Source organism: Pongo pygmaeus, chromosome 1 (genome assembly GCF_028885625.2).
Source record: "Pongo pygmaeus isolate AG05252 chromosome 1, NHGRI_mPonPyg2-v2.0_pri, whole genome shotgun sequence".
Lineage (NCBI taxonomy): Eukaryota > Metazoa > Chordata > Mammalia > Primates > Hominidae > Pongo > Pongo pygmaeus.
The window spans coordinates 183,411,308-183,432,399 of NC_072373.2; the positions used below are offsets into that span (position 1 = coordinate 183,411,308).

At 39.8% G+C, this 21,092-nt stretch overlaps 1 protein-coding gene and 1 pseudogene across 1 annotated transcript in view; one reads left to right on the forward strand and one right to left on the reverse strand.

Moving 5' to 3' along the window:
• Nucleotides 1–21,092, reverse strand: part of LOC129041216 (cytochrome P450 4Z1) — a 49,780-nt gene that overhangs the window by 21,453 nt on the left and 7,235 nt on the right. Inside the window, exons 3-7 of the mRNA XM_054496600.2 lie at nt 14,072–14,116; nt 12,278–12,405; nt 10,021–10,145; nt 9,787–9,941; nt 30–133 (exon numbers count right to left, since the gene is read on the reverse strand). Coding sequence (XP_054352575.1) covers nt 30–133; nt 9,787–9,941; nt 10,021–10,145; nt 12,278–12,405; nt 14,072–14,116 — 557 coding nt within the window. The remainder of the gene's footprint in view (nt 1–29; nt 134–9,786; nt 9,942–10,020; nt 10,146–12,277; nt 12,406–14,071; nt 14,117–21,092) is intronic.
• On the forward strand, nt 19,736–20,378 carry LOC129012609 (tubulin alpha chain-like; annotated as a pseudogene).

Sequence of the window (21,092 nt, forward strand, 5' to 3'; positions counted from 1 at the left end):
GAATGTGTTCAGAAGTTTAGAAGACTTACTTTGGCACTCAAAAGTATGTCCAGAAAATCCTGGCGCCTTTTCTGAGTAGTATCTTGTTTTAGCTCATCCTTAAGAGACTCCTTCCGGTCCTGGATTACTTTCTCTAGATGGAAAAATTATTATCTTTTTTGTTATCAAGGTTACTGGAAAGTTAATTAAAGCCAAATGTAGTTCTGAGAAGCTGGTGCTTTATGGGTAGCCCCTGGCTGCCCCCCACCCAATGTTCCTGAGTTGGTAAGGGACAGTACCTTACCAACTGTCTTTTTTAAAAAATGGTCCCATCCCTGACCTACAGGTACTTTACCTTTTAGCCACAATTTCTCTTCCTTCAAATAAGGATGTTCAAGTGTATCACACAGTGTTGTTGTAAAGGTTGGAGGTGTTTGACATATATGCTTAGGGGTGCTTGGTACATAAATTTAATTCAAATGTTGTAAAATTTGTGATATAGGGTACTGTTACCAATCGCTGAGCTTAATTTGTACAACCTAGGCTTTGGTTTTAAAGAAAAGCTAAAGAAAAAGAGGAGATGTCATATCTAATGGTAGAGACTGGTGCTCAAATTGAGTGGTGGAGGAATACTGAAAATATTCCCCTTGAGAATTGGAACAAGACAAGGGAGCCTACTCTCACCACTCCTATTTAACATAGTACTGGGAATGCTAGCCAGAGCAATCAGGCAAGAGAAAGAAAGAAAAAGCATCCAAATAGGAAAATAAGAAATCAAACTTTCTCTCTTTGTAGATGACAAAGTTCTATGCCTGGAAAACCCTGAAGACTCTGCCAAAAGGCTCCTGGAACTGATAAATGACTAGTGGAAATAGAAATTCTCTCCATAACACACATTGTTGGTTCTCTGCAGTACGTTGCAGCTTTCCAACTTTTCCTTTTTGTTCCTTTTCTACTGGAAACTAGGCTCTAAGCTACTTCTGTGAACAGGAAAGTTCTGCCATTAGCAGTTAGGAGTAAAATGTCTTCTGTAGCCAAATTTTAGTCTCGATATTGTCCCATCAGCAGGAAAATAGCCACTCAGTTCCTATGTTCTTTTAAGACATCTAGTCTGTTTCCTATTAAAATGGTACTTAGTAAGGGGATTCTGAGTTTGGAAGTTAACCGGAACCATTTTTCTAAAGTAAATGCTTTAGCATGGGCCATAATAGCAGGCAATTTGGCTCATTGCCTCCATAAAAGGAGGCCTGCCCCAAAATGACACAGTCTCTCATTTTTTGGGGAGCCAGGCAGATTACACAGATTTAGGAAGTGAAAAGAGGAATGACACAAGGTGGATAAGCTAAGGTTGTGTGGGTAAAGCACCACTTAGTTCATCTGGTTCCATAGCTTGGAGGACCATGCCTTCAACCATAGGTGGCATATTTAACAGGGTGCCGGGACCCAAGAACCGGGGAGGCAAAACAGCCAGAAGGATGCTCCCCTGTCTTGTCCTCCACCCTGGGTCATATGGAAAGGAAGGAGACTAAAAGAACTCTCACATCTTTTTCTAGATGGGTAACAGGTTATCTTCAGCTTGCACCCCTCTGGAGTGCACTCTGAAACACTGGAACTTCTTTAACCTCAGGACTTCAAAAAGAAAAGCAACTCATTTTCTTTTGCACAAGTGCATGGCATTTTTACTAAACCCTTGCAAACATTGTAAGATCAACCCAACTCTTAACAATCATATCAGGCAGGTCCAAAAAAGAATAGTTCCCCTAAATTAGAGAAGTAACCTCCAGGGAAACCATCTGAGGATTCCCCTTATTTGGGGCCCCTTCAAGTTCCCTTCTCATTATAGGACCTTAGGCAAATAAATGGAGACTTAGGCCAGTTTTCTAATGACCTGATAGGTATTTAGAGGTTCCAAAATTTAACTCAGATATTTCACCTCCCATGGAGGGATGTTATGGTGCTCCTAAACCAGACCCTCACAGCAGCTAAAAAGCAGGCAGCTCTGCAAGCAGCAGAAAATGTTGGAGATGAGCCATATATCTCCTATAATACACCAAAAGGGAAGAAAGCAGATAGGGAAAGTGAAGAAATAGCAAAAACACCATTCCCAATTGGGAGACAGGCAATTCTGGTAAACATTCCTAATTGGAATCCCAATAACTGAGAAGATAAATGGAAAAGGAAGCACTTTTTAATATGCATTTTAGAAGGCATATGGAAAACCAGAACCAACCCTCTCAATTACTCTAAACTGTCTATAATAGACCAGAAGCCAGATAAGAATTCCGTAGCCTTTACGGAAAGGCTGAGAGAGGCTGTACTAGAACCCCAATATTAGAAAGAAAGTACAGAAGCAAGCTATAGGACCAGATAACACCTTAGAGAACCTCCTGAAGGTGGCTACTTCGGTCTTTTATAATAGGGACCGGGGGAGGCCCAAAAGAAAGACAAAGCTCAGGAGAAGGAGAGAGGCTGTAGCAGCAGCTTTGCAGGCTTGCAAAGTCCAGGATCCCTGAGTTGCATCCGCTAGTTTCTATCGGTGGGGCAGGGCAGGGCAGGGTATTTTAAGAAGGAATGCCCAGGCAGCAAGACAAAGCCAGCTCGACCCTGTCCAGCCTGTGGCAGAGATCACTGGAGATGCAAGTGCCCCCAGAGGTGGAGGTCACTGGGTTCAGGACCACTCTCGCAGATGGTCCAGCAGGACTGATGGGTCCTGGGGCTCAAACGCCAACTCCAGTGGCTCAAACTGCTATTATAGCACAGGAGCCCTGGGTGATTCTGGAAATTAAAGGAAGGAAAGCAGACCTCCTTCTAAACACTAGAGCCAGTCTCCTTTCTCCCCTCTAACTCCAGGCCTCCCCTCTTCCCATAGCGTGACCGGAAGGGACATCTCAGGAAAAACTCTAATCCAATATTTTTCTCAACCTTAGTTGCAGTTAGAAGAACCTATTGTTGACACGTGCTTCCAAACCATTGTCATAATAGCTCTACCAGTGAAAAAAAAGCCTCCAGGTTAACCCTAGGAAATAATTTAACTGTTTACACTCCACATGATGTGGCATTATCACTGTCCTCTAGGGGGAGCTCTTAGCTAACAAACAGCCAGTAAAGCAAGAAGTACATAAGGCAGGATAAGCAGTAGTCACTCTAAATAATGTCTCTCCTCAGGCACAAGCACTTAATTGACTGAGCTACTAGCTCTTACAAGAGCACTTGAGTTACGCAAGGAAAGGTAGCTTACATTTATACCTACTCCAAGTATGCTCTCTTAGCTCTCCATGCTCATGCTGCCATTTAAAAGGAAAACCACCAATGGATCTCCTATAAAATATCACCACAAAATTAGCAGGTTATTATCCTCAGTTTTTCTTCCATGAGAAATAGGAGGGTTGCATTGTAGGGGACATCAAAAGGGAACAAATAAGGTAGCCGACGAAAATAGGTTAGCTGATCAGGCAGCTAAATCAAAGGCAAGGAAGCCTCAGGGCATCAATATGCTTCAAGCCCCTTCTAATTTAGAAAGGCTTCATAAGAGAAATTAAACCCCAGTATTCCCCTGCAGAAATAAAATAGGCCACTTCTCAAGGGCGTACTTTTCAGTTCTCAGAATGGTTACAGTCAGGATGGCAAACTCTATTTGCCAGCCTCCAGCCAATGGAAAGTCCTTGAAATCCTTTGCCAAGCTTTTCACTTGGGAAAGGACAAAAGCTTATCAATGTGCTCAGAGACTGTTTCAGGCAGGAAACCTCTCAATTGGTTAAGCATGTAAACTCTCTAGCTCACTTCCAATAGAAATTAACACAACTAGCAAGAACCCAATCCCAAGAAATAGAATCACCTTTATTTAACCCAGGAAATTTGGTACTGGTGAAAACTGTCAGCTCTGTCTCCTTCCTTAAGTCAAGCTGGAAAAGGCCCTAAACTGTTCTTCTTTCAACACCCCCAGCAGTAAAAGTTACAGGAATCAACTCCTGGATACATCACACTCAAGTCAAAGCCTGAAGAGCTGAGGGAGCAACCCCTGACAGCTCAGAAGAATGTCATAAATATCAATGTGAAGAAACAGAGGATCTTAAGCTGAAAATCATAAAAAATAAGTAACTGAGTGAGGGCTACTCATCTTACTCAGTCCCTCTCCTACCTCATCAGATACTTTTTATTATTTCTAACCTTTCCTCTCAAAGCTCATCACCAGATACTAAGACTTCTTTTTAATGCATATTTGCAGGGAGATTTTAATTATTCATAGAATCGCATTTGTAACTTTGTAAATCCCCAAAGGGAAATGTTATGTCTTGGCAAGTAAAATTTCAAATGGAAATTATTTACTATGCCACTCTTGTGGGAATTGTTATAGTCATGCTACTGTTTGCAAAAGAACTATACACTGTAGCACCCACAATGTGGAATTCTGGTTGTAAAATTCTAATTGCTGTAATATTTTGCCTAATTATTATCCTTATAACAGGATTAATAATTGCAGGAAAGATTTAGTCAAGGTTGTCTTGCTTATGGCAGGATTAATAGTTATGGATAAGAAACAAGCATGAAAATTTTACTATCATTAAGTTTAAAAGGACTTTTTACTGAAGGTTGGTAATATAATGCACTTTGAGCTATAAAGAGAAGGTTATAAAGAAGAAGATTTTATAAAAGAAAGGATTTTGTATGGTAAATACTTGTCCTAAAAAAGATGACTCGTTGTTTAAAGGAAGAACGTTTAGGACATGTCAGAAAGTTTAAGTATGTTGTAAGAGGGTCTATGAAAGTCAGAAAAAATTAATAATTAAAGGAAAGGAATTGTGAGATTAATGCCAAAGTTATTTTAGCCATACAATATCTTATTTCTCCCAATCATATTGCAAGTTATAAAAATGGCCTAAGCCTGAACTAATTCTCTAAGCAAACCTAACTGCTGTTAAGGGGCATTGGACAACAATTCTTTCTGGCTAATGCCTGCCAAAAAGGGGTGTTGTGTGGGAGAACAGCAGTTGGGCCTCCTCCTGAGGTTGATCTAAGGGTTCTCGAAAAAATAGCTTGTTCATGTGTGGTTCTGCCTGCAGCACTGTTTGGAGTTTGATTGCTTCTAGGTGAAAAGAAATAAATTTTAGAAGAAGGTTTAAAATATAGGGTTAGAATATGAATATTAAGAGTATCACTGTTAATGGGGATCCTAGGGGCCATAACTGAGTTTGATACCTGTTACACCAATGGATTGCAATATTGGTTTGCCTTCATTAGGTGTCGCTGTGTATTACCAGGAACATTAACATAAAAGTAACATTTTTCTTGAGAAAAGCATGCATTTCCTCCTTGACTTGTCATTAGAGAATAACTTCCACAATGTGGAATTCTGGTTATAAAATTCTAATTGCTGTAATATTTTGCCTAATTATTATCCGTAGCCTGCACATCCTGCACATATACCTCGGAACTTAAAAAAAATAATTATTGAAAAAACCCATCACAACAATATTTAAAAATATGAGAAGCAGCAAATAGAAGTTCAAATGGTGTAAGATCCTCGCATTTTCAGGGAAGTATTTAATGTAATTACATATGTTAGATTCTACTAAATAAAGACTACATGTTGTAATTTCTAGCATACCCATGAAAACTAAAGTTATGATCTAAAACAGAAAAGTAATAATATAAAATGATCCAGCAATTAATAAAAGAAGGGATAAAAATCAGTTAAATAGAAAACAAATAGTTACATGGCATGTTGAAATCCAAATATTCTAGTGATTACATTAAATATAAGTGGTTTAAATGCTCTAACCAAAGCACAAAGATTTTCAGACTACATAAACAAAATCTAAATAAATGCTGCATATGAGAAATAAACCTTGGCTGAGCACAGTGGCTCACGCCTGTAATCCTAGCACTTTGGGAGGCTGACGCAGGCAAATTGCTTGAGCTCAGGAATTCGAAACCAGCCTGGGCAAAATGGTGAAACCCTGCCTCTAGTAAAAAAACACAAAATTTAGCCGGGTGTGGTGGCACACACCTGTAGTCCCAGCTGCTTGGGGGCTGAGGCAGGAGGATCACTTGAACCCAGGAGGTTGAGTCTGCAGTGAGCCGAGATAGTGCCACCACACTGCAGCCTGGGTGATAAGGTGGGACCCCGTATCAAAACAAAACAAAACAAAACAAAAACAAAAACAAAAACAAAAAACAAAAAATATTGGAGAATCAAATGGACACAATTGAAGAATCAAATAGATGAATAAAAAATGATAAAGCGATATCACCACCAATCCCACAGAAATACAAACTACCATCAGAGAATACAACAAACACCTAAGCAAATAAACTAGTAAATCTAGAAGAAATGGATAAATTACTGGAAGCATACACCCTCCCAAGACTAAACCAGGAAGAAGTTGAATCTCTGAATAGACCAATAACAGGCTCTATTGAAATTGAGGCAATAATTAATAGCCTACCAACCAAAAAAAGGCCAGGACCAGATGGATTCACAGCTGAATTCTACCAGAGGTACAAGGAGGAGCTGGTATCATTCCTTCTGAAACTATTACAATCAATAGAAAAAGAGGGAATCCTCCCTAACTCATTTTATGAGGCCAGCATCATCCTGATACCAAAGCCTGGCAGAGACACAACAAAAAAAGAGAATTTTAGACCAATATCCCTGATGAACATTGATGCAAAAATCCTTAATAAAGTACTGGCAAACTGAATCCAGCAGCACATCAAAAAGCTTATCCACTATGATCAAGTGGGCTTCATCCCTGGGATGAAAGGCTGGTTCAACGTACGCAAATCAATAAACGTAATCTAGCATATAAACAGAACCAACGACAAAAACCATATGATTATCTCAATAGATGCAGAAAAGGCCTTTGACAAAATTCAACAGCCCTTCATGCTAAAAACTCTCAATAAATTAGGTATTGATGGGAGGAACATATCTCAAATAATAAGAGCTATTTATGACAAACCCACAGCCAATATCATACTGAATGGGCAAAACCTGGAAGCGTTCCATTTGAAAACTGGCACAAGACAGGGATGCCCTCTCTCACCACTACTATTCAATGTAGTGTTGGAAGTTCTGGCCAGGGCAATCAGGCAGGAGAAAGAAATAAAGGGCATTCAATTAGGAAAAGAGGATGTCAAATTGTCCCTGTTTGCAGATGACATTATTGTATATTTAGAAAACCCCATCGTCTCAGCCCAAACTCTCCTTAAGCTGATAAGCAACTTCAGCAAAGTCTCAGGATACAAAATCAATGTGCAAAAATCACAAGCATTCTTATACATCAATAACAGACAAACAGAGAGCAAATCATGAGTGAACTCCCATTCACAATTGCTTCAAAGAGAATAAAATACCTAAGAATCCAACTTACAAGGGACGTGAAGGACCTCTTAAAGGGGAACTATAAACCACTGCTCAATGAAATAAAAGAGGACCCAAACAAATGGAAGAACATTCCATGCTCATGGGTAGGAAGAATCAATATAGTGAAAATGGCCATACTGCCCAAGGTAATTTATAGATTCAATGCCATCCCCATCAAGCTACCAATGACTTTCTTCACAGAACTGGAAAAAACTACTTTAAAGTTCATATGGAACCAAAAAAGAGCTCGCATTGCCAAGTCAATCGTAAGCCAAAAGAACAAAGCTGGAGGCATCACGCTACCTGACTTCAAACAATACTACAAGGCTACAGTAACCAAAACAGCATGGTACTGGTACCAAAACAGAGATATAGACCAATGGAACAGAACAGAGCCCTCAGAAATAATACCACACATGTACAACCATCTGATCTTTGACAAACCTGATGAAAACAAGAAATGGAGAAAGGATTCCCTATTTAATAAATGGTGCTGGGAAAACTGGCTAGCCATATGTAGAAAGCTGAAACTGGATCCCTTCCTTACACCTTATACAAAAATTAATTCAAGATGGATTAAAGACTTAAATGTTAGACCTAAAACCATAAAAACCCTAGAAGAAAACCCAGGCAATACCATTCAGGACATAGGCATGGGCAAGGGCTTCATGTCTAAAACACCAAAAGCAATGGCAACAAAAGCTAAAATTGACAAATGGGATCTAATTAAACTAAAGAGCTTCTGCACAGCAAAAGAAACTACCATCAGAGTGAATGGACAACCTACTGAATGGGAGAAAATTTTTGCAATTTCCTCATCTGACAAAGGGCTAATATCCAGAATCTACAATGAACTCAAACAAATTTACAAGAAAAAAACAAACAACCCCATCAAAAAGTGGGCAAAGGATATGAACAGACACTTCTCAAAAGAAGACATTTATGCAGCCAACAGACACATGAAAAAATGCTCATCATCACTGGCCATCAGAGAAATGCACATCAAAACCACAATGAGATACCATCTCACACCAGTTAGAATGGCGATCAGTAAAAAGTCAGGAAACAACAGGTGCTGGAGAGGATGTGGAGAAATAGGAACACTTCTACACTGTTGATGGGACTGTAAACTAGTTCATCCATTGTGGAAGTCAGTGTGGTGATTCCTCAAGGATCTAGAACTGGAAATACCATTTGACCCAGCCATCCCATTACTGGGTATATACCCAAAGGATTATAAATCATGCTGCTATAAAGACACATGCACACGTGTGTTTACTGTGGCACTATTCACAATAGCAAAGACTTGGAACCAACCCAAATGTCCAACAATGATAGACTGGATTAAGAAAATGTGGCACATATACACCATGGAATACTATGCAGCCATAAAAAAGGATGAGTTCATGTCCTTTGCAGGGACATGGATGAAGCTGGAAGCCATCATTCTCAGCAAACTGTCACAAGGACAAAAAACCAGACACCACATGTTCTCACTCATAGGTGGGAATTGAACAATAAGAACACTTGGACACAGGAAGGGGAACATCACACACTGGGGCCTGTCGTGGGGTGGGGGGAGCGGGGAGGGATAGCATTAGGAGATATACCTAATGTAAATGACAAGTTAATGGGTGCAACACATCAACATGGCACATGTATACATATGTAACAAACTTGCACGTTGTGCACATGTATCCTAGAACTTAAAGTATAATAATAAAAAAAGGAAAAGAAAAAGAAAAAAAGACATAAACCACAAATATAAGGGCACAGAAATGGAAAAAAAAGAGTATGGAATAATATACTATCAAAATACTAACCAAAGGAAAGCAGAGGTTATCATACTAGTATCAGATAGAGTAGATCTTAAGACTAGAAGCATTATTAGAGAAAAAGAGGCCGATTTTATCAAGACAAAATGATAAATCAGAAATATATTCCAATTGTAAATGGCTATTGTCATAGGTAGATTTATGGTCCCTCAAAGTTATCTATGTCCTAAGTCCCCAAAAACCCATGCAAAAAGAATACTCAGTGGTGTGCTGTGTTGTTTGATGAACTGTGCATAGTAGGCAGTACCCACTCATGTTCAGTGCTTGCTCAGATGTCCTTCTCTGTCTTCCTACAGAAATGTACTTCCTTTCACTTTTACTTTTCTTCACATCTGAAGCTGCTCCATAAGAAATGAAGCAAAATAGACAGATGTTTTGCTTATTGTATTAGTTCTAACTCCAAACATTAAAATGCAGATATATATAAATATATAACACCCTCTACCTAGGATTTATGTAGCACATTCATTTAAGAGGTACAAATTAGCGTTTCTGAATGATGCCCATGCCATATGTCCATAGTAGAAGCAGCCATAGCCAGAGTCTATGTCTCAGACAATGAGATGTCTCATAGTGGACTCTGGCCTTGTAAATCCCAAGACTAACCTGTGAACTGATGAAGTTCTTGGTTACATTTAGAAAAGATTTGGCCTTGAGAGCTGAATTTGAAAACCAGGTCGTTGTGATGTAGAAAATTGTTCATGCGCTGGTTGGAGATTTTGCTAAGGGTGAACACTGCTTTCAGGTATGAGTCCAGGGTACTGGAATAGGGAAGATGGAACAACATGTTAGTGGGTGACACAGTTATCGGTGAACAAGTACCTTCCTTTTGTCACTGACCTGTCCAACTGGATGCTGCCCTGGTGGCTGAAGGCACACTTCATGATGCTGTCCAGGGTCATCAGGGAGACATGTTGAAAGAGCTCCAGACATGGGTTTTGGGCAATGTGTTCCTCCCATTTGTTCTGGGGCAGGAGATGAATATCATGATCATACATAGGCCCATCTTTTCCCAATTTCTAAGTTATTTTATGTCCCTTTTAGAGCTTGCTGGGGTTTGAAAATATAAAGTGTACAAAATGAATTTGCCTTATTATGACAACCATATAAAATAAAACACCTTGTCAGTACTGAAAATGATACTGTGCCTTAGATGCTATTTGTGACTTTGTAAGGGTGGGGAAATAGCTTTTTTTTCTCTTTTTTAAGTTTCATTAGTACAATTTATATGACTTTTATCATGGAAAAACTAAGCTGACAAAACATGGAATAAAAAATAAGAATTCAAAAACATCTGTAGAGAGCATAAATAGAGGTTTTTGATTCTAGGAAAAGATCCCTAAAAATATTTAGTACTTGACAAGTTTTTTCCCAGATCCATTGAGAATTTAGAGAGGAATTAGAGATAGTTCTTGTTCTCAAAGAGTTTGTCTTAAGAGTCAAGACAGAACACCCTCAGCTATACAGTAGAATCCAGATGTATTTACCCCCTTGGACATACCTGCCAATATCCCAGAAAATTTCACTTTGTCAAAAGCCAAATGTTTATTGAGATGAAGTTCTCCATTTCAATATAAATATTTATACACTGTTAAGCTGTTATTAACTCTGTAATGTGAATTAATTAATTAATTCAATCTGAAAGCTTTTTTCCAAACACGTTACTAAAATCAGATGTTCTGAAAGATTGAAATTGTCATGGAGCCAAGAAGAGTAGAGAAAGAGCAAGAGGTAGGTGATAATGGGGGTGGTATCTGTTTGGATGTGGGTAAGGGCATTGCAAGGAGAGGCACTGGTTGGAGCGGGCTGAAGGGGGCATCATCAGGAAGGAGCCTTAGACTCAAGAGAGGTGCATCAGTTCAGGGTTCACTTTTCCAGCTCAAGGAGGCTTGAGTTTGAACACAACTCTTCCTCTAATCTGCCTTATGATCTCGTATTTTTAGTAGAGATGGGGTGGCTGGTCTTGAACTCCTGGGCTCAAGCCATCCACCCACCTTGGCCTCCCAAAGTGCTGGGATTACAGGCATGAGCCACTGCACCTGGCCTGCCTTGTGACCTTGAACAAACTGCTTAATCTCTGCATCTCAATATCCTTCCTAGCAAAACGGAGATAATACAGCAAAACTGTAAGACTGTAGTAGTATAAAAGGATATAATAAGCCTGATGCATAGTAAGTGCTTAAAAAGTATTTGCAGTCACTGTATTTATATATTTTGCTTTGATTTTTATTTTGGAGTGGGATGTGGGCATGGTGACGAGGGTCATAAAGGATAACAGCATAGCACACTGGAAAATATGGGACCAGTATGAATCCAATGTGATGTGTTTAGGGGAACCCATGTCTATGAGCCCCTGTATCATTAAGAAGTCTTTGTGACTAGGATTGAGATCCTGTGTGTAGAATTGCTCTACTCCATGCCTGGGATCTTAGAAACTTAGTCTTTGAGTTGTCACAGTCACCTCATTCAGGACCCCTGAATCAGACCTTAGGTGTGCTCAAAACCACCTGGCATGTCTTTGCCATCCAAACTCCAAGAGGACAGGTGTGGAGACATACAACTGTGTCTTCTCTATGGGTTCTAGATTGTCTTGTGAAATCTCTGCACCCTCTTCTGCCTCAGCCAAAGCTAAAGCTCCCTTTTCTCCTTGACCACAAGGCTGTCTTTTCTCTGAGTCCCCATCTCTAGAAATCCTGCCCATTCTCCAAGACTCAGCTCCTGTCATCTTTCTTAGGAAGTCTCTCCTGACTTGGCCTCCTGAACATGATACACTTCTCTATGTTGGCATGGCTACTCCTATGGGTGTCTTTGCTCTTCTGCCTTGTGTTCTCCAAATGTAGTGAGTCTACTAGGCTCACTCACTCATTCATTCAGCTACTTCTCATTGAGCACCTACCCTGAGTCCATCCCTGTGAGAAGTGTTGGGTATACAAGACAGAGTCCTTGCCCTGATGATGATGGTCATGGTCTAAACATCAAATAACCCCATATAAGCTGCTGTGAACACGGTTCTGAGGGAACTCAGAGTCTCCCACGCCATATGGCTGGCAGCACCTCACTTTGGAGGCCAGGTAGGAATGCTCTCTTCTCCTCTTACCAGCATCATCCGAACACTCTCAGACATCATGGTGATGAATATTTTCAGAATGCTGATGTTGAAGCCAGGTTTCACAATCTGGCGGTGCTTTTTCCATTTAGAACCATCCAGGGTCACAAGTCCTCGACCTTATGAAATGAGAGGGGCAACTGTTTCTATCACAGGCCAAGTAAGTGAAGAAAGACTAGGCACGCAGGGAGCAACTCCCTATCTATGACACTGGAGAGAAGCTAGAGTGGACAGAGCTTTGAAAGTGTGAATGAGCAGGAGTAGACCTCACCCTTTGGGAATTAAGTCCAAATCAGGAAATTTGTTTATACAATGAACTCAAAAAAAAGGTCCATCCTATCCTATTTGATGGTCAGATTCATCAGCCTCTTGATCAGAGTTCAAATTTAGGGTGGGTGAGAATTACCCGAGGTGATTGCTAGAGGCAGATTCCTTGGCTTAATCCTTCAGAGCCAATAATTCCTAGGTGTTGAAGTAGAATCAAGGACTTCTGAGTTATGACAAGGGTCCCAGCTAGTTCAGGTCCACACTATGAGAAATACTGCCTTAGACTGGCACAAAGTTCCAGACTGAAGCAGAGGTGCTGCTTTCTTTCCATCACTTTTGTGCTTCTCTTCAGGCTGAGGATCAATGAGGGAGGACTAAAGGGGATTTTCTTTATCATTCCTGCTGGACAAGTGGGTTTGAGATCTCCACTGAGTTCATAAAAGACTTAGTTTATGAGAGTGGATTCTTTCAAAGGGATCCTCAAGAGCAAGATTTTCCAGGGGCAATTAGATTGTGGAAAACTGATAATGAAATTTGTGGTGAATAATATTTTAAATTCTCCGTAGGGTGGAAAATCTAAGGAGAGGGAGAGAAGGTGCCCATGCACATTTGATCCAGGAATCTGGGGCTACTACCCAGATCCTGAATCTTCTGGTGTGAACTTGCTTAGCTGCACAGGCAGGTTGCCCAGAAAAGGGAGGGGAAGTGTGGAGGGAAAAGGAGAGAGAATGATCTTAAGCAACTTTCACAATGGCAACCTCTTCCAGGTCACCATTCTCAATAAGGTCCATGTTAGCAGGCTGAGGGACTCTCCTTCTCTTTCCGTGATCCTCAAGTGGGGACTACCTGGGATAGTGACATCAGTTGGTGTGAGGAGGAGAGCATACAACCCCCAGGCCCCTTCTTATTCCTCCACCCCTACCCCTAGTTACACCAGAAATAAAGGACCAGTCCCAAACAGGTAAAATAAGAGGAGAAGCTATGAAGGACAAGGCAAGATTGAGCTCAGGTTTCTGAAGCAAAAGTGAGTGTAGGTTGTGGTAAGGTGAGGGAGACAGGAGCATTTAGTGTCTATCAGGAAAGTAATTTCTCCCCCCACCTCCACCTCCACCAGGCTCAGATGAGAAAGGATCAGACACACATACTGATATGGTTTGGCTCTGTGCCTCCACCTGAATCTTATGTAAAATTGTAGTCCTCAATGTTGGAGGAGAGGCCTGGTAGAAGGTGACTGAGTCATGGGGTGGATTTTCCCCTTACTGTTCTTGTGATAGAATTCTCCCTAGATCTGCTTGTTTAAAAGTGTGTAACACTCCACCCCTACTCCTGGTGGCCACGTGAAAGTGTGCCTGCTTTTCCTTTGCCTTCCACCGCAACTGTAAGTTTCCTGCAGCCTCCCAAGAAGCAGAAGCCTGTACAGCCAATAGAACCATGAGTCAGTTAAACCTCTTTTCATTATAAGTTACCCAGTCTTAGGTATGTCTTTATAGCAGCATGAGATTGGACTAATACACATACCAACCCAGGATTCAAGGATTTTGTGGCTAACAGCGCTTTTGGGATCTGTAAAACAGAACAAAGGAGGCAAAAGATGGCATTAGGTGAAAATCACGAGTTAAAATGAGAGCAAATTTTTGTGTGTTTCCATATTCCTTGTGGGTAACACAAATAGCTAGCGTGCAAGGTGGTTGGAGGCTAGTTCTTCAGTCCCAAGAGTCCCAGGGAAGCCACAGAAGTAGAAGAACTTGTTATTCTTTCTCCACAGCACTTGGTGCTACTAGGTCAATAGCAGTGGAAAACAGAGTATAATTTCCTTTGTATAATTTTCAGAGTATAATTTTCTTTCAACATAAGTTGAAAAAATACATTTGTTTTTGTTGGGGAACTCTGACAACATTTTAAAGCTCCAGTTCCTTTTCACATAGACATGTAAAGCTAGACACAGGAACATGACTTTGAGATAAATTGTAGATTTTACCCTTGTTGGATTTGCTTGAGAAAGATGTATATAAATGAATCAGAAGAAAAGGTAAGGGACATAACCTTGGTTTTACAGTTTTGGGAAAACAAGAATTAGTGTCCTTTATTCATTCCATCAACATCTTTATGTGGGATAAAGACAGGGAAATAAAAATGGGGGAGAAAACATATGAACATCTAGGAAAAGAGAGGATTGTTAACATGAGATTCACTTTCTGCAAAAGTCCAGGTGAAATGAACCTGTAAAATACCTTGAGTTCTAAGGGTAAGAAGATATCTTATGGCATTCACTCTCTAAGTCCCTAGTGTATTCTCTCTCTGTCTCTCTCTCTCTGTCCATAGACTTCAATATAAAACCACTGCCCTCTAGACATTTCCCTTTGTGTACCACACAGACACTTCAGGACCCCAGCAAATCCAAACCTGATCTATCCCTTCACTACCAGATAGCCTCCTCTTCCTCTATCCACTTAAAGGCACAACTGTATCCCCTATTTTCCCTACCAAAAGTTGGGACCCCCTTCTTAACTAATTCCACTTTCTCATCCTCCTAATCTACTTGTTGGAAGATAATTCTGGCATTTCTTCAGAAATGGGTAAGAGAGATTGATAGAATTGTTTAGGATGTTTCCAAAACTATTTTGGAAAGAATGTATGTATGTCTACATTTAAGGCTAATAAGCATGAGCCTTTCTACTCTAGACATTCCAGGGTCCTAAAAAATAATGGCTAGGAGTGACATCAGCAAAAATGGTGGATTAGGAACTGTCCAGGGCCATCCCTTCCCAAAGCAAAAAAAAATTATCTGGCAAAAACTGTTATAGTCAACTTTAGCAGATTTCTGGAAGACAGTTAATTGTTTACAGTAACGAAGTGCACACTTAATCAGAAGAAAGGCCACTGAAAAAGGATAGAAAAGATTGGTGGCATTGCAATTTAGCCTTGCCCCACATCCCTCTCTAGTATCATGGCAATCTTGAAGATGGCAGCCTGCATTCTCAGTGGGTTCTGATTCCTGGATCCTAGAGAAAGAAGAGTGGTCCTTGTTCTCAAGGAATTTTGTTTCTTTTGACTTCTGTGTGGGTTTCCTGAAGGACAGGGGCTTTCCTGTGTTTTACCTAACTCAGAATTCTCTCAGGGCAGGGAAGTGTTCCTCAAAAACATTGAGAGGCAAAAGAACTAGCACTGCTTCCTGGGACAAAAAAGAACAATTGAGGCAATAATAAACACACCAAAATCTAGAAGGAAAAGCTGGGAATGAGAATTTTATTTTGGAATCAATGCTTGAAAAAGTTCTCACATATAACAGGGAACCTACACATACCCAGGGTAGGATGCATGCTTGGAAAAGACCTGATAAGACCACAGGCTTTCAACTTTGACTAGTCCTTACACAAAGCGTAAGAAGAAAGAGAAAGCTAAGGCAAACTTGTAAATGCCCTGATTAAATATTAAAGGTGTGCCCCAACACAGAACCAACCAGGAAAGACCTGAAGAGTATTTTTATTTTCTTTTCTACCTTGTTTCTTTTATTCCTTTTTTACTTACATAACATTTAAAATGTTCAGTTTTAAACAAAAAAATTACAGATCATGTAAAAGAAACAAGGAAGTATGGCCTATGGACAGCAAAAAGAAATGAAAAGAAACTGTTATTGAGGAAGCATAGATGTTGGACTTACTAGACAACTTTAAATCAACTGTCTTCAATATGCTCAAAGACCTACAATAAACCATGGCCAAAGATGAAACAAAACCAAAACACTCATGTATGAACAAATAGAGAATATTAACAAAGACATTAGTTGTAAACAGAAACAAATAAAGTTCTAGAACTGGAGTATACAGTAACCAAAATAAAAAGTTCATAAGGTTTCAACAGTTGATTTGAGCAGACAGAGAAAAAATTAGCAAAGTTGGAGATAGGTCAATTGAGATTGTTGAATCTGAGGAGCAGAAATAGAAAACAGAATGAAAAAATGAATGGTCCTAAGAGACCTGTGGGACAGCATCAAGCATACTAACATATGCATAATTGGAGTCTCAGAAGAGCAAAGAGAGAAAACTAAGTTGAAGAAATAATGGTTGAAAATTTCCAAAATTTGAGGAAAGACATGAATCTACAGAAAAAGAAGCTCAATGAACAACAAGCAGGATAAACTCAAAGAGATTCACCCTGAGACACATTAGAATCAATTTGCTGAAAGCCAAAGACAAAGAGAAAATCTGGAAAGCAGCAAGAGAGAAGGTGACTCATCACATATGAGAGATCTTCAATAAAATTAACAGCCTATTTCTAATCAGAAACCATGGAGTTCAGAAGGCAGTGAGATGATATATTCGAAGTGCTGAAAGGAAGAAAAACCAACTAGGAATTATATATTTAGCAAAATGATCCTTCAAGAATGAAAGAGAAATTATGACATTCCCTGATAAACAAAATCTGAGAGAGTTTGTTTCTAATAGAACTACTCCAGAAGAAATGTTAAAGAGGGCCTTTCAGGCTGGAATGAAAGATCACTAAGCAGTAACTCAGAGCCATGTAAAAAAAGTGAACACTGGTAAGGGTATACATAGGTAAACATAAAAGTCAGTATTATTGTATCTTTAGTTTTTAACTCCTCTTTTTGCTTACATTGTATACATACACATGCATAAAACCATAGTTATAAATCTATGTTATGGGCACACAATGTATAAAGATGCAATCTGTGACAATAACAATATATAGAGATGGAGATGTATAGGAGCAGAATTTTTGGATACTATTGAGATAAATTTGTATTAATTCAAACCAAATTGATATAGCTTTAAGATATTAATTTTAATCCCATGTTAATCACTACGAAAATAACTGAAAATACACAGAAAAGGAAATGAGAAGAGTAACATAAAAATGTTACCATACAAAAACCAAAAATCAATTAAACACCAAAGTAGGCAGTAATGGAGGAAGTGAGGAACATAAAATATATATGACAGGCTGAGCACAGTGGGTCACACCTGTAGTCTCAGCACTTTGGGAGACTGAGGGGGAAGCATTGTTTGAAGCCAGGAGTTTGAGACCAGCCTGGACAACATAGTGAGACCCTTGTCTATACAAAAGAAAAAATTAGCCAGGGATAGTGGTGCAGGCCTATAGTTCCAACTGCTCAGGAGGCTGAAGTGGAAGGATTACTTGAGCCTAGGAGCTAGAGGATGCAGTGAGCTATGATGACACCACTGCACCCTACCCTAGGTGACAGAGCAGGACCCTATCTCTAAAAAAAAAAAAAAGACATATAAAAAACAGTGAAATGTTAGAAATAAGTCCTTCCTTATCAGTAATTATTTTAAATGTAAATGGATTAAACTTCAATTAAAAGGCAGAGACTGGCAGAATGGACTAAAAAAAATGGGATGCATTAATATGCTGCTTACAAGAGACTCACTTTAGATCTGAAGAAACAAAGAGGTTAAAAGTAAAACGGTAGAAAAGGTATTCTATGCAAACAGTAAGGAAAGAGAGCCGGGTGATTATCAGTTAACTATACTTTAAAATATTGTGACACAAAGAAAGACATTATATATTGTTAAGGGGTCAATCCATCAAGAAGATATAACAGTTATAATATATAAATATATACCTAACAATAGAACCCCACAGTATATGAGGCAAAAGCTGACAGCATTGAAGGGAGAAATAGACAGTTCTAAAATTATAATTGGAGAATTCACTACATCGCTTTCAATAATGGACAGAACAATGATACAAAAAATTAATAAGGAAATAGAGAACTTGAACAGCACTATAATTATGCCAAACAGACATGTTCTAAAAGCTCCACCTAATAACAGCAGATTACATGTTCTTCTCAAGTACACATGGTTCATTCTTTAGCATAGATCACATGGTAAGTCACAAAAAACGTCTCAATAAATTTAAAAAGATTGAAATCATACAAAAATACCTCTCCATAGAATAAAACTAGAAATCAATATCAGAAGTGAAATGGGAAAATTCACAAAACATGAATATTAAACAAGACATTCTTAAACAACCAAAGGGACAAGGAATAAATCATAGAAGACATTAGAAGATATTATGAGGCAAAGGAAAATAAAAACAACATACCCAGTGTTATGGGATTCAGCAAAAGCAGTGCTTAATGAGATTTTTATAGCTTAAATGTCTTCATTAAAAAATAAAGTCCTTAAATCAATAATTTAACTGTACACTTTAATGAACTGGAAAAAGAAGGGCAAATGAAACCCAAAGCTACTGAAGGAAGGAGATGATAAAGATTAGAGCTGACATAAATAAAATAAAAACAGGAAAAACAATAGAAAAAAATTAACAAACAAAAAGTTATTTCTTTGAGAAGATTAACAAAATTGACAAAACTTTAATTAGATTAACTATGAAGAAAAGTGAGATAATCAAGTTACTACAATCAGAAATGAAAGTGGGAACATTACTATTAACTTATTATTACAGATAATAAAAGGATTATAAGGGGATACTATGGACTACTCCCTTGGACTCCATGGTAGTCTGTTAGTGGGAGATCCTTGTTGCTGTCCCTTCACCTCCTTCAGCCTTGCAGAACCTTACAAGTCCCTGTCATATGTCAGTGCATCTCCACGTTGGCTAGGCTGATGTCCAGATTGGCAGTTCCTGCTAGGATCTCTACTGCCTGCAACATGGCCTCTAGCCTGATGGCAAGGCCAAGAGACAAGACTATTGTGGGAGGAAATGACTCCTTCAATACCTTCTTCAGTGAGACAGGTGCTGCCAACCATGTGACTAGGTCAGTGTTTGTAGATGTTGAACCCAGAGTCATTGACAAAGTTCACACTGGCACCTACTGCCAGCTCTTCCACCCTGGGAAGCTCATCACAAGCAAGGAAGATGCTGCCTATAACTATACTTGAGGGCACTATTGCATAGCCAAGGGGATTATATTGACCTCATCTTGGACTGAATTTGCAAGCTGGTTGACTAGTGCACAGGTCTTCAGAACTTCTTGGTTTTTTACTGCTTTGGTGAGGGGACTTGTTCTGGGTTCACTTCTCTGCTGGTGGAATGTTCTTTCTGTTGATTATGTCAAGAAGTCCAAGTTGGAGTTCTCCACATACCCAACCCCCCATATTTCCACAGCTATAGTTGTATAACTCTATCTTCATCTCCCATACCACTCTGATTGTGCCTTCATGGTAGACAATGAGGCCATCTATGACATCTGTGGAGAAACCTCAATATTGAATGCCCAACCTATACTAGACTTAACTGCCTTATTAGCCAGATTTTGTCCTCCATCATTTCTTCCCTCAGATTTGATGGAGCCCTGAAAGTTAATCTGACAGAAGTCTAGACCAAAATGGTGCCCTGTCTTTGCATCCACTTTCCTCTGGCCACATATTCCCCCATCATCTCTGCTGAGAAAGCCTATCATGAACAGCTTGCTGTAGCAGAGATCACCAGTGCTTGCTTTTAGCCAGCCAACCAGATAGTGAAATGTGACTCTTGCCATGGTAAATACATGGCTTGCTGCCTGTTATACCATGGGGACATAGTCCCCAAATATGTCAATGCTGCCATCACCACCATCAAGACCAAGCCTACCATCCAGTTTGTGGATTGGCATCCCATTGGCTTTAAGGTTGGTATTAATTACCAGCCCCCCAATGAGGTACCTGGTGGAGACCTGGTCAAGTTATAGAGAGCTGTGTGCATGCTGAGCAATACCACAGCAGTTGCTGAGGCCTGGGCTTGCCTGGACCACAAGTTTGACCTGATGTATGATAAGCCTGCCAAAGCTAGGGAACTCATACATCTTGATTTCAAACTTACTGCAAAGCTATAGTCACCCAAACAATGTGGTACTGCCATTAAGTGTAGATATCAGAGTCCAAAAATAAACCCATACATCTGTTGCCAATTCATTTTCAACAAGGATGCAAAGGTGGTGATTCTGGCAGAGTGCCGTGTGACATGAGAGAGCCACAGGCTGCTTGAAATTTTTCAGAAGCACGAAGAGAGGTGTGGAGGCATTTTATAACTGAGTGAGCCATCTAGGTAGCTGGGAGAGTGAGGCGAAGGCCAGCCTTATATGCCAACAGGCAGTTGAGGAAAGCCCAGTGGGGGAATCCTACACACATCTTGCCATGGCCAAGAAGCAGCTCTGCAATTCCATGGAATTCCCACACTAGGGACCAGATGGAGAACTGGTGTCCATTTGCCAGAGCCTCCACCTGGCACTGGCCATTCCCAGAGGACAGGCATTATTAGTGGGCAAAGCATCTATTGTGAACACCCACCTCTGCGCAGCACTGGCGTTAAGTCAATTGTAAGCAAACCACCTCTCCATCCCCAACCCATGGTATGTTTACAGTTAAGTGGTAGTCCTAGGGGTTTGGGGTAAGTCAATGTGATGGAAGGATCAGAAAAAATTTGCCATGTAGGGAGAGTAGATTGCTTGGAAATGGATCAGAGAATCCTCTACAACATCCCTCAATAGAGTCAATGTTCACAGTGGAGGTAAGTGGTACTGGCATTAAGTGTAGATATCAGAGTCCAA